Genomic DNA, 10,294 nt, shown 5'->3' with positions numbered 1-10,294 from the left:
AATTCAGTTTCAGATACATTAGTGATCCTGGACAAGTCACATAACCCTATTTGCCTCAGTTTCCCTGTTTGTCAAATGTGTTAGAGAAGGAAAAGATAAACTACTTCAGTATCTTTGCCAGGAAAACTGTGATGTTGGACAAGTCACACAACCCTATTTGCCTCAGTTTCCCCATCTGCCAAATGTGTTGGAGAAAGAAATGGCAAACTACTATAGTATTATGTGATCCTGGGCGTCACATAACTCTATTTGCCTCAGTTTCCTCATCTGTTAAAATGTGCTGGAGAACTCCAGGATCGTTGCCAAGAAAGCTGTGATCTTGGACAAGTCACAGAACCCTATTTGCCTCAGTTTCCTCATCTGCCAAATGAGCTGGAAAGGGAAATGTCAAACTATTCTCATCTCTCTGCCAAGAGAACTCAAATGGGATCATGAAGAGTCAGACACGGCTGATAAACAACTGAACAATAACCATTGTCTAAGCACAGCAAAGGCCCAGTGAATGAACCCAGCCAAGGCTAATAATAATAATGCTAATAATGAAAACAATGCTAATTTATTTAAGACATTTATATAACACCGGAGGGTTTGCTAACTATTTTCCTTCTATTAGCTCTTTTGAGTCTCATGACACCTCTGAATATATAGCAGAGTATTACAAAGTAGTGAAACTGTGTTCCTTTAAAAATGAACTTATGGTTTGTAGTTGTGGAAAAATACAGAATTGTTGAGAGCAGCTGTGGAGATAACACCTGCTATTCTACATTCCATAAGTTGAACAATGTACTCATCTAAGGACAGGTTATCTCCTTCTGGAAAGTTCACATGCAAAAAGCTGTGTCCACCCTTTCCTGATAGCCAGTTGATCTCAAAATTGACCTTTACTCTGATTGGTTTAACAATTCTTGCTAATGCTGCAGAAAGAGAATTGAAAGTGGAGTATAAAAAAGAATACATTGATTCTATTCCTTTACTATTTCCCCAGCTTACTGAATAAAAAGCATTTTTCTTGATCTTTGGAATCCTGCTTACTCACTGGCCCTATCTTCATGGACAGCTGAGATTGGTCAGGAATGACCCCTGAGGGTCAACTTCAAATTGAATTCCCCCAGATTTTTCACCAGACTATGGTCTTCATCTGCAAAGAATGCAAGATACCTGGGCAGGACCCACTGACTCTCAGTGACTTGCCCTTTCTCTTATGTTTTGCTTCTCTTCCTAAAATTCCATTTGAACCTGAATTAAGTTATGGATCAGAGAATAATAATAATAATAATAATAATAATAATAATAACTCCCATCGGAAGGAACTTAGAGGCTATGTAGATTAGACCAACTTCCCTAGTTCACAAATGAGGTTTTGTGACTAACCAAGGGAATACTGTAAGTGACATCACAACAATAGAACCCCATCTCCTGACTCCCAATCCAGGTTCAAACAGTAAAATACAGATTTTTCGAATTCTCTGTTGTGGGCCTAATTAGTTACAGTGATTTGCATTTTAGATTCTAAGTCTGATATGAAATGTAAAGCTATAACTGAACAATCACGCCAGAACACTTAAAACAACTTTAATGGGTATAATGATAATTGGCATGTGGGATGTCTTACGACAAAGGTGATTACAATGACATCAAATATCCACTCGTGTTCCCAGCTTTCAAGGACAATTTTTCCCACCCCCAAGAAAAGTAAACCAGATTTTTTTATTCATTTGGTTTTCTCCATCACCCATTACAGCCACTACTTTTAAAAGCAAGGTGTGAGTGATACATTCATTTTACAAAGAATGTTAAAGGCAAAGAAGGTGAATTATTGTACAAATTGGCATCTGGTCCAGCTATGATTTGCCCTCTCTTTTGAGAGGAAAAGGATTGAGTCATGCATCAGTGCAAGAATGATGAAGGACAAACAGGTGACATGGAATCCAAAGAAATCCCAACAAGGACTAGGCAGAAGGTCGCAGAAGGTCAGGTGTTAAAGTCTATAGCTCAGATGTCCTTGGGGTTTATACTGTCCTGGTATTTCTGGACCCTGACATGTTACCTCATGTTCATGAGGCCACATTTCCCTTTGAAGCTAGAGAATGGAATTGAAAGTTCTGGGCTCTCAGCGGCTAGCAGAGGAGAGAACATAGCCATGATGGCTCATAGATGATGCCAGGACAGCTAGGCTTTTGCTTTTGGAAGTAGGAAGAAGAGATTAATGTACCAGAAAATGAGAAATTTAAATCACATACCTATATAATTCTTAATATTTATAGTCATTTTCTCCAGAAGCTAAAATCATATTGCAGATATGGCCTCATTCATCCTCATACTTTTAACTATGAGGAAGGTATGGGAGGGAGGAAGGGAGATGAGCATCACTATTTTACTGGTGAAAAAAGCAAAAATAGAGCATGGACAGTTTAAGTGGGGTCACACAGAACGCATCAAAAGTAGTACCCATTTCTCCTATCTCACAATGATCTAGGAAGGACAGTCTGTCTGCCTATTGAATAAACAATATGCCATCTCATGCAAATGATCCCCTACATGGTTTGTATTCATCATCCAGTTGTACGGGTGATGTTCTCCTTAAGGGACAAGTTAAAAGTCTGTCTCCCTAAGCTAGAGCTATCAATTATCAGCATATTGCAGATGGACTGGTTTCATTTCTTTCCCAAGATGATTTAAAACACACCACTAGTGAGGACATTATTTATGATCAAATCAAGTTTCTCTTATAGTGACTCTAGAAAGAATTATTAGGATTTTTCTGGGAAGCAGTCATTCAGGTCTCTGCCTCCCAATCCCATTGATGTAACATTCTCTTTTGGGAGCAGTAGTCAACTTTCCTAGATTCCTTTAAGTCTCAGCTAAAATGCCACCTTCTTCAAGAAGTCTTTCCCAATGCCCCTCAATCTTAAGGTCTTTCCTCTGCTAATTGTCATTAATTTATCATATTATATATATATATATATATATATATATATATATATGTATATATATATGTGTGTGTGTGTGTGTGTGTAAATATTTGCATATCTACATATTTTCTCATCTATTAGTGAGAATTTCTTGAAAGCAGTGTTTACCCAGGAACACACTGGTCAGCATAGAGTAGGTACTTCATAAATTGATTTTTGACTGATATACTTATTAATATGGAATACAATTAGGAACCAGAGTAAAAGACTGATTAAAAAGAATGATTTCTGAATCCTAATGACATGAATTGTTACTGTTACAGATTTGAGCTGTTCCTATGAACTCAAATCTGTGCATCTGAAGCTCAATCAACATGGTTAAAACAGAATTTGTTTTCTTTCTTCATAAACCTACCTATCTTTTGAATTTCCCTGTTCTTGTGAAGGATACTTTTTAGTCACCTGGGTTCTCAATCTCAGTGTCATTTTAACTCTTCCCTCATATATGATGAATGCCAAATCTAGTCATTTCTTTCTGTCATATTTATTCCTTTTTCTTCACTCATATAGTCTCCAAGCTAGGTCCTCATTGCTTTCTCTGCATTAGGTCTCTTCCCATTCCAATCCATCATCCATCACAGCTTCCAGAATGATATTCTTAAAATTGTAAGGACAATTCAAAATGGCTCTTGAATAGCTTTAGGATCAAATATCAACTTCTTTATTGACATTTAAAGTTCAAAATAGTCCCTTCCTATCTTTCTGTGTCATCTAACACATTACTCCCCCTTCTATGCACTCCATGCAATTATACTGATCACATAATTCCATTCTCTTTTTTCAGCCTTTGTACTGGTTAAATCCCATACCTGTAATGTTCTCCCTTCTAATCTCCAACTCTCAGAATTCCTGGTTTGCTTTTAATATATAATGTAAGTGCTATTTTAATAAGATTTTTTTCTTATTCTATTAGCTACTAATGCTATGTATTTTAAGGCTGCCTTCCATCTTTGAATTTGTGTATATAAGGTCTCAATTGGAATGAAAACTCCTTCAGGCCAGACACATTTTATTTTTTATTGGTATCCTCAAGGCTTACACAGTACTTGCTATATAGTAAATGCTTAATAAATGTTTGTTGATAGATTTCTTAGGCAGAGTCTGAACTCTCTGGTTGCTATTTAAAACTTTCGGGGCAGACCCAATATCCAGAGGAGTTAACACATCTTTACTAAAATGCTACATGGGCATCTTAAGTGAATGTCCTAGTTGTGACATGGTCTTTAGTTTTCCAGAGGGGGCTTGCTTGCTCCTTATTCCTCCACTGGTCAGGACCCATGGGAGTCAATGAATAAATCAGCTAATGCTATGGACCAGCATTAAAAGCATGGAACAGAAAGACAGCAGGTCAGGTCTTCAAGGATCATTCATGTTAAATTTAGAATGGTGGTTGCTGTTGGGTGGGGGAGTAGAGAAGTAGAGATATGGCCAGAACAGCCATTTAGCCTTTTTGACCTTTGTTCTATATAGACCCTACTGTGCACATGCAAGAAGCTTCAAACTACTCTATTGTTCCCCAAAAGATGAGAAGATAAAATGGGAAAAAAAGATTTTTGTTAAATTGTTAGATAGATGAAGGATAGAGAAATGTTCAGCAAAGGTTCTTTGTTTCCTGTTGTTTTTTGTTTTACTCTCTAATAAGTATCTCCTGTCTTCTTTATCCCTACTCATCCTAGTAGTGAAGCATTATGGAGTCAGAATTCTTTATTTTGACATTTGAGCGATTAGGAAACAATTCCACCTCTGAATAGTGATGGGAGAAAAGATGGAGCCTAGTGTTATGGTTTAGGTATGTAATAACACATCATTAGTGAGAGACTAGATTGATGGAGGAGAGCCAACAGCCCAGAGCTCCTGGACACCAAACATGATCAGCAGCAAGGGTTAGAGTGGAAGGTCCTTGAGAGCAGGGCTGGCTTTTTTTTGACCCCTTTTTGTAGCTCTAGAGCCTGGCACAATGATTGGCAAAAATTAAGTGTCTTTATAAATGCTTGCTGATTGAAATAATACCTACTCAGGTTTCACATTCTCTATGTAATTTAGCAGGAGAGGGAGTAATAACATGCGTAAAAACCCGACATATTTGCAGCCCAGTTGTAAAGGTTAATAGAGTGAGTAAAGCTGTAGAGGGGAAATAAGTGTTGTTAAAAAATGCTATTTATTTCTGGGGACCTCATTTTGTCCAAGTGAGCATTGTCTTTAATGGTTCCATTTCCTCAAAAGGGTGCTGGTATTTCATTAAGTTTATGCAGGAAATATATACATGCCCTAGCTTGTCCATTCAGTGAATAAGAGGAGAGTTAGTGAATGCAGGAACTAGGGGATAAGCAATGAGTTGATCATACTGTAAATTCCCTATCTAGAGGGATGCGTCTGTAGCTGACCTTGGTTTACCAAAAGGTAATAAGGCCATGGTCAGCAACCCATGGAGAGGGTTCTGGGAACCTGCATACCTAGACATCTCTCTGATACCCCCTTTTCTATATCCTTGCCCCAACATTCATACCCAAATATGCAGACTCCCATATAATTCCAGATGGGCTGGCACTCTCACATGTCTCCCTCTCTGTCTCAAATTAAGTTCACTTCAAAGGACGCTCATTGGACCCCTCCACAAAGTTGCATGCTCATGGGCTTTTCCAACGGAAATTGGAGGCCTAAGGTATCCTTAATCCGAGACACCTTGTGAAGCAGAGAAGCAAGGAACACGTCAGGATCTGAACCTCACTTGTTAATTCTGCCCCTCGGCAGACTCCCTTCTTTCATGCACTTTCTATTTTGATCATTCCTTAATTAGGAGAAAAAAAGAGCCTGCAACCATTTCTGCAGAGCTGCAGCTGGGATCCATGACCAGATAAACAGAGATTAAAAAGGAATCAGAGAAACATGAAATTCTGCAGGTGAAAACCCCTCTAGTGATCATTTTCTCTGGCTTTCTTTTAGGGAGATTTAATATAATTTCCCACATAAAAGTCATCCTTGCTCCCCCCGCCACTCAAGTTCATCCCTTCTCCAATACAGCCAGGGTGGTCTGAGCTTCCATGTTGTCTCATTAAGTTGAGATTCAGTTTGGATTCACCTAAAAATCATAACTCTTTTTTTTCCTTAAAGAGAAGAGAAGCAGAAACCAGAAGAGAAGAAAAATAAAAAAAATAAGCAATAAAACCAACAAAAAACAGACCACAGGATTGTCATTGAATGCATATCAGGTAATTAGCATTAATGCTACTGGATGAGCACTTTTAAATTAAAGAACATATAGGTCTTGTCCCATTTCATGTTCCTTTGTTAGGAGTCATCATAAAGTGGATTGTTGTAGTTCCCCCACGAACCATAGTCGTGGTCATCCAACAGCCTTCCATAGGATGAATGTCTGGAAGAAAAGGGAAATGAGAGGTTTTGGTTAGTTGAAGGTGACCCAAATTCTCCTCTCTTCTGTGATGAAATTATAATCTAGCTCTTGGTGACATCACTGTCCCCATTCCACCCTCAAGAAATATGCCCTATGTTATTCTGTGAATGGTTTTTGGCAGATCCTGTTTAGAAATTCTACACATCCCCTCCTTCTCCTGGACTTTTTTCGAGTTTCTCTGGCAGATGAAGTTGTCTACCTGTTATTCATTGCCCTCTCTACCAACTTGTTTTCTTTTCTGTTCATAAATGCCTCTCATGTTACTTCTCATATGAATCTGAAAGCTGAGAAAGTGTAAACCTCTTAGCCAATTCTTTTCACATTTCTTCTTCTCATGCCTTCCACACTACTTTCCTCCAAGTTTCATCACTGGCTGTTCTCAGATTGGGAACAAAATCAAGATATTCTAATAGGCAATGGGATCCAATAATTTTTTTTCTTAAAAAAGTCACTGGATAGAATTAATCACAGAAGTGTGGAAGCCTACAATAATAAGACTTCTCTTGTGTTATTAAAAAAGTGACAAAATTACTGTAGTGACAATGTCTTTGATCTGATGTCCTTAAGACTCTCTGGGCTCCTTTGAAGCATAGAGTAGGTAGATGGCCAAGTTGATAAAAGTGCTGAATTTGGAATCAAAAAAAGATTTGAGTCCAAATTCTGCCCTAGAAACTCTCTAGCTGAGCAGGCAAGTTATTTAACCATGTCTGCCTCAGTTTCCTCAGCTGTTAAATGGGAATAATAATGCCACTACCTCCAAGAATTGTTGTGAGAATCAAATGAGATTATACATTCATACATACCCATGCATGCATACACACACTAATGTGATTTATAGCTATTTTTTATTTTTAAATATTTTATTTCCCCCCACAATTACATATTAAAACAATTTTAACATTATTTTTAAAAAAGTTGTGAGTTCTCAATTCTGTCCCTCTCTTCCTCCTCTTCTGTTCCCTCTCCCTGAGATGGTAAGCAGTCTGATAAAGTTTATACATATGCAATCATGCAAAAAATATTTCCAGATTAGTAATTTTGTACAAGAAGACTTGAAGAAAAAAAGGAAAGAATAAATGAGGAACAAAAGAATGAATGAAAGAACAAAAGAAGGAAAGAGAAAAATAATATGCTTCAGTTTGTATTCAGATAATATCAGTTCTTTCTCTGGAAGTGGAAAGAATGTTTCATCATGAGTCCTTTGGGACTCATCTGTAATGAGTCCTCATCTGTAATGCTGAGAATAGCTAAGACTTTCAGAGTTGATCATCCCTCAATTTTGCTGTTACTATGTACACTGTTCTCTTGGTTCTGCTCACTTCACTTTGCAACAGTTCATGTAAATCTGTACATTTTTTCTGAAATTATTTCTTATAGCACAATAATATTCCATCAGAATCATATCCCACAACTTGTTTGATGTTTGTCCTTTGTTCTCAAAGAGGACCATGACAGCAAAGAGGTGATGTCATGACAAGCACAGGAATTGGATTTGACTGAGGGGGGTGGGGGGCTGTGCTAAGTCATCAGCTTCACTTCTCCAGAACCATCTGGGTCCAGAGGTCAGATATGAATCAGGATGACTGGAGATGACCCTGGATGTGAGGCAGTCATGGTGAAGTGACTTGTCCAAGATCACAGAGCTAGTAAGTGTCAAGTGTCTGGGGTTGGATTCCAAATCCTGTCCTCTTGACTCCAAGGTCAGTGATCTATCCACTACACCAGTACTTAGCCACCACAAAAGAGCTGCTAAAAATATTTTTGTACACATATCCTCTTTCCACCCCCCCCTCCCACTTTGGGACACAGATCTAGAAGCACTTGCTGGATCAAAGGATATGTCCTTAAAGCACAGATCCAAATTGCTCTTTAGAATGGTTGGATCAGTTCACAACTCCTCCAAGTGTGTTAGTGTGCCAGTTTTTCCACACCCCCTTCAACATTTATCGTTAGTCAATCTGACAGGTGTGAAGTGATACCTCAGAGAAGTTTTAATTTCCTAACTATTATTATATCAAACTAGGGAATGTTCTTTTTTATTAAATTTTATTTATTTAAGGCAATGGGGTTGAGTGATTTGCCCAAGGTCACACAGCTAGGCAATTATTAAGTGTTGGAGCTTAGATATGAACTCAAGTCCTCCTGACTTAAGGGCTGTTGCTCTATTCACTGCACCATCTAGCTGCTCCAGGAAGGTTATTAATCCCTTGAAAAATCAAAACTGCTGACTAGGCTAATAAAAGGAATATACTTGGTATATTTATTTTGTTGATGAAAGGAAGTAGTTTTAGACTACTCCTTTTAAAAAATAAATCAGTAACAACTGCAATTTAAGTTCTTTTGTTCTTTAATTGGTGTGGAATGGCTTTATCTTTTATCAACAAAATTTGACTTATTGCTAGAGGTAGTAGGTTTTTTCTAATTAGTAAGAAGAATTATGTACCCTTTTCTTCCCTCACATAATACCACTAGTCTTATTACCTCATGTCTACACTTTTGCAATAGTTTACAATTTGATATCCCTGATTCAAGTCTCTCCCAATTACAGTTCATCCTTCTCAGTTATCAAATTAGTCTTCCTAAAGCAAGTCTGAACAAATCACCCTTCTCTTCAATAAACTCCAGTGACTCTCTATCACTGCCAAGAGCAAATATTAAATCTGGTTTGACATTTGAAACCCTTTACAACTTAGTCCCCCTTCTTACCTTTCCAGTCTTTTAATATCATAACTTTCCTCCATATAATACTTTATGATCCAGTGACATTGTCTACCTTGCTCCTCCTCTCAAAAGACCCTCCCCTCTATAGCTCAAGTCTGGGCATTTTCACTGGCTGTCTCCTATTCCTGGAATTCTCACTTTCCTTTCCATCTCTTGGCTTTCTTTTGAATTCCAACTAAAATCTCATGTTCTCCAGTAATGCCGATGTCTTCCCTCTGTTGAATATTTCTAATTTATCCTTTATATATCTTGTTTATACATAATTAGCTGCATGTTTTCTCCCCTTATTTGACTGTCTCTTGAGAGCAAGGCCAATCTTTTGACTTTCTTCGTATCAACAATGTATATCACAGTGTTTTGCACATAAAAAAATTTGAAAAATTCTAATTGACCAATTAGTCCTCATAGACAAGATCCCTCTGTCAAACAAAGTAGTTATGCACTAATAAAATGTGTTTCTGAAAGGTTTTTGCTAAAATTCAGAGTGGAGGTTGTTTTTTCCCACCTCATAAGTTATAACTTCTCAAAAAGCAATCGTATGTGCCTACAGGCCCATAAAACAGGATGTGAGCCTTCCTTCAGCATCTTCTGGTCATCTACAAGAAATTCCCTTGAAACATAAAGAGTCTAGCAAAGTTAAAATGAAGCCTTGGAGCAGAATTTATTATATTTTGTGTAAATTTTTAAAAAACAGGAGTAGCTGTCATGATCTCAGACAAATCCATCATAAAAATAGCCATATTTGAAAGGTAATAGCAGAGATTAAATGTACCATAAATTGCAAAACTAAATAGTTGGAGAAATGGGTCCTTTTTACCTCTAACAAAAAAGTAAAGCAAGGGTGTTCATTTTTACCATGTTAGTTATAGTAATAAGATAAGAAAAGGAAATTCAGAGAATTTGAAAAATATTTCATAGTCAAAGAGGAAACAGGCATCTAAGTGGCACAGGGGATAGAGTGCCAGCTTGGAGTCAAGAGACACTCATCTCTATGGATTCAAATATGGTCCCAAACACTTATTAGCTATGTAATCTTGGGCAAGTCACTTAATCTTGGTTGCCTCAGTTTCTTCATCTTAAAAAAAGCTAGAAAAATAAATGGCACATCGCTTGGGTATCTTTGCCAAGAAAACTCCAACTAGAGTAGGACATGACTGAAAATGGCTGAACAATAACAAAAGTGGAAATT

General features: G+C 37.5%; 1 protein-coding gene across 1 annotated transcript in view; it reads right to left on the bottom strand.

Moving 5' to 3' along the window:
* Positions 1 to 3,975: 3,975 nt before the first annotated feature.
* The window catches only part of PARM1 (prostate androgen-regulated mucin-like protein 1), a 330,318-nt gene continuing 323,999 nt past the window's right edge, over positions 3,976 to 10,294 (bottom strand). Inside the window, 1 exon segment of the mRNA XM_074228456.1 lies at positions 3,976 to 6,345. Coding sequence (XP_074084557.1) covers positions 6,261 to 6,345 — 85 coding nt within the window. The 3' untranslated portion in view covers positions 3,976 to 6,260.

The sequence above is a fragment of the Macrotis lagotis genome, chromosome 3 (genome assembly GCF_037893015.1).
Source record: "Macrotis lagotis isolate mMagLag1 chromosome 3, bilby.v1.9.chrom.fasta, whole genome shotgun sequence".
Lineage (NCBI taxonomy): Eukaryota > Metazoa > Chordata > Mammalia > Peramelemorphia > Peramelidae > Macrotis > Macrotis lagotis.
This window is presented reverse-complemented; position numbering and strand designations above follow the sequence as displayed.